General features: G+C 41.6%; 1 protein-coding gene across 1 annotated transcript in view; it reads right to left on the reverse strand.

The window, feature by feature from the left end:
• Positions 1-2509, reverse strand: part of LOC101848857 — a gene marked incomplete in the record, with an annotated part of 34367 nt that overhangs the window by 9013 nt on the left and 22845 nt on the right. The window contains 1 exon segment of the mRNA XM_013083087.2: positions 1875-2243. Coding sequence (XP_012938541.1) covers positions 1875-2243 — 369 coding nt within the window.

Consider the following 2509-nt stretch of genomic DNA (forward strand, 5'->3'; position numbering starts at 1 on the left):
GGGGGGGGGTGTCCTATCTTATTTGGAATTGTTTTGTCTCTTTTAATGACAAGCGGGCCAACCCAGATTTCGGGAGTTTCCAGAAATCTTGACCTACACCAAAAGTGGGCATTGCTCGACGTATAGGAGAAGTTTGGTGCGTACGGCCACTAAAACCGCTCGAAAAATACTCACCTGTCGGTTAAACCTCGCATGTGTTGTCCTAGAGGTTCAGCGTCCCAGAGTGGACACACGCAGCAGCCCCCGTTTGTTTACGTGGGGGATATCACTGACATCAACTCTACTGCTTAATGCATAATATTTATCATTACAGACTTCAACATAAGTTAAGGGCTACTTGCAAATTTAGCTAAAATTCCCCGAGGATTTCCGTGCTGCACGTTGGGGTTTTGCACCTTTAGGAAGCTCTGCATTGTTAACCCATTATCACTTTCAGAGCAATAAATTTTAAACATTCCTTGCTGTCTTTTTTCGGATTTGTGGAAATCCAGGCTGTTTGTCAAGGTGGTCCTTAGCTTATGTTGAAGTCTGCATGTATAGCCTCTTTCGTGTGTACTGTAAATCCCCAATTATTTTTTATCCGCCTTAGGCTGACATCAAAGAATAATATGTGTTGAAACTAAAGTTTACACTGTAACTTTTATGAATGGGCTTTTTAGATTCTGTAGAATATCCAACTTTTGTATGAAAAGTTATGAGTTTAAACAGAGCGATTTCACCGTATCTTGTTATAACCGCAGTCAGGCGAAAGAGAACAAGCCATTTATTAATATTTTACTCGTATAGTTCCTCAGTGGTTTGAGCGTCAGCTCGACCCGACGTTGTGTCCTTGGGAAAGGCTCTTTACACGAATTTCTCACTTGGCTCGGTCCTTTCGGAGACGGACGTTAAACTCGGAGGCTCCGCCTAATAAATAACCTAATAGTGTTGATAAAGGCATTAAACATATACCATTTCCCCGTTTTATAGTCCCTCTTTCTCCCTGTGGGAATGTGTAGCCTCTCAGCTATTGTATGTCCATGACGGGCAAAGTGGAAGCAGCCACCCCCTACATATCTGATGTTCCCACTGGGACAATAAAGTATCATCTTCTTTTCTCTTCTCTTCTCTTCCCTTCTCTTTTCTTCTTTTCTCTTCTCTTCTCTTCTCTTCTCTTCTCTTCTCTTTTCTTCTTTTCTCTTCTCTTTTCTTCTTTTCTCTTCTCTTCCCTTCCCTTCCCTTCTCTTCTCTTCTTTTCCCTTCCCTTCTCTTCTCTTCTCTTCTCTTCTTTTTTCTTCTTTTCTCTTCTCTTTTCTTCTCTTCTCTTCTCTTTTCTTCTTTTCTCTTCTCTTCTCTTCTCTTCTCTTCTCTTCTCTTTTCTTCTTTCTCTTCTCTTCTCTTCTCTTCTCTTCTCTTCTCTTCTCTTTTCTTCTCTTCTCTTCTCTTCTCTTCCCTTCTCTTCCCTTCTCTTCTCTTCTCTTCTCTTCTCTTCTTTTCTCTTCTCTTCTCTTCTCTTCTCTTCTCTTCTCTTCTCTTCTCTTCTCTTCTCTTCTCTTCCCTTTCCTTCTCTTTTTTTCTCTTCTCTTCTCTTCTCTTCTCTTCTCTCCTCTTCCCTTTCCTTCTCTTTTTTTTCTCTTCTCTTCTCTTCTCTTCTCTTCTCTTCTTTTCCCTTCTCTTCTCTTCTCTTCTCTTCTCTTCTCTTCCCTTCTCTTCCCTTCTCTTCTCTTCTCTTCTCTTCCCTTCTCTTCTCTTCTCTTCCCTTCTCGTCCCTTCTCTTTTCTTCTCTTCTCTTCTCTTCCCTTTCCTTCTCTTTTCTTCTCTTTTCCTCTCTTTTCTTCTCTTCTCTTGCATATTCCAGATTTGGTCAAAACATAAACGGACTGTAATATCTACGTACCGGTAGGCATGTTCATTTCTCGGTAATGCTGAGCGGCGGTCTGATGCTGCGGACGATCGGCGCCCATGCCCTGAGGAAGAACTTAGATGTCCTTGTACTTGTGGAGCAGTTTGCTGTCCAGGTCCTTGTGAAGCGGTTTGCTGTCCATGTCCTACGGAAGAACTTATATATCCAGGTCCTTGTGGAGCGGTTTGCTGTCTATGTACTACGGAAGAACTTAGATATCCTTGAACTTTTGGAGCGGTTTGCTGTCCATGTCCTACGGAAGAACTTATATATCCTTGAACTTGTGGAGCGGTTTGCTGTCCATGTCCTACGGAAGAACTTAGATATCCAGGTCCTTGGGGAGCAGTTTGTAGTCCAGGTCCTTGGAGAACAGTGTGTTGTCAATCATCATCATCATCATCATCATCATCATCATCATCATCATCATCAGCATCATCATCATCATCATCATCATCATCATCATCATCATCATCATCACCACCATCATCATCATCATCACCACGTTTAATCAGATGTTCGTATAGCCACAACAACTCTATTTAAGTCTCAAGTATATTTTTGTCTACTTTAAAACATGATGATGATGATGATGATGATGATGATGATGATGATGATGATGATGATGAT

This window comes from Aplysia californica, unplaced genomic scaffold, assembly GCF_000002075.1.
Source record: "Aplysia californica isolate F4 #8 unplaced genomic scaffold, AplCal3.0 scaffold00010, whole genome shotgun sequence".
Lineage (NCBI taxonomy): Eukaryota > Metazoa > Mollusca > Gastropoda > Aplysiida > Aplysiidae > Aplysia > Aplysia californica.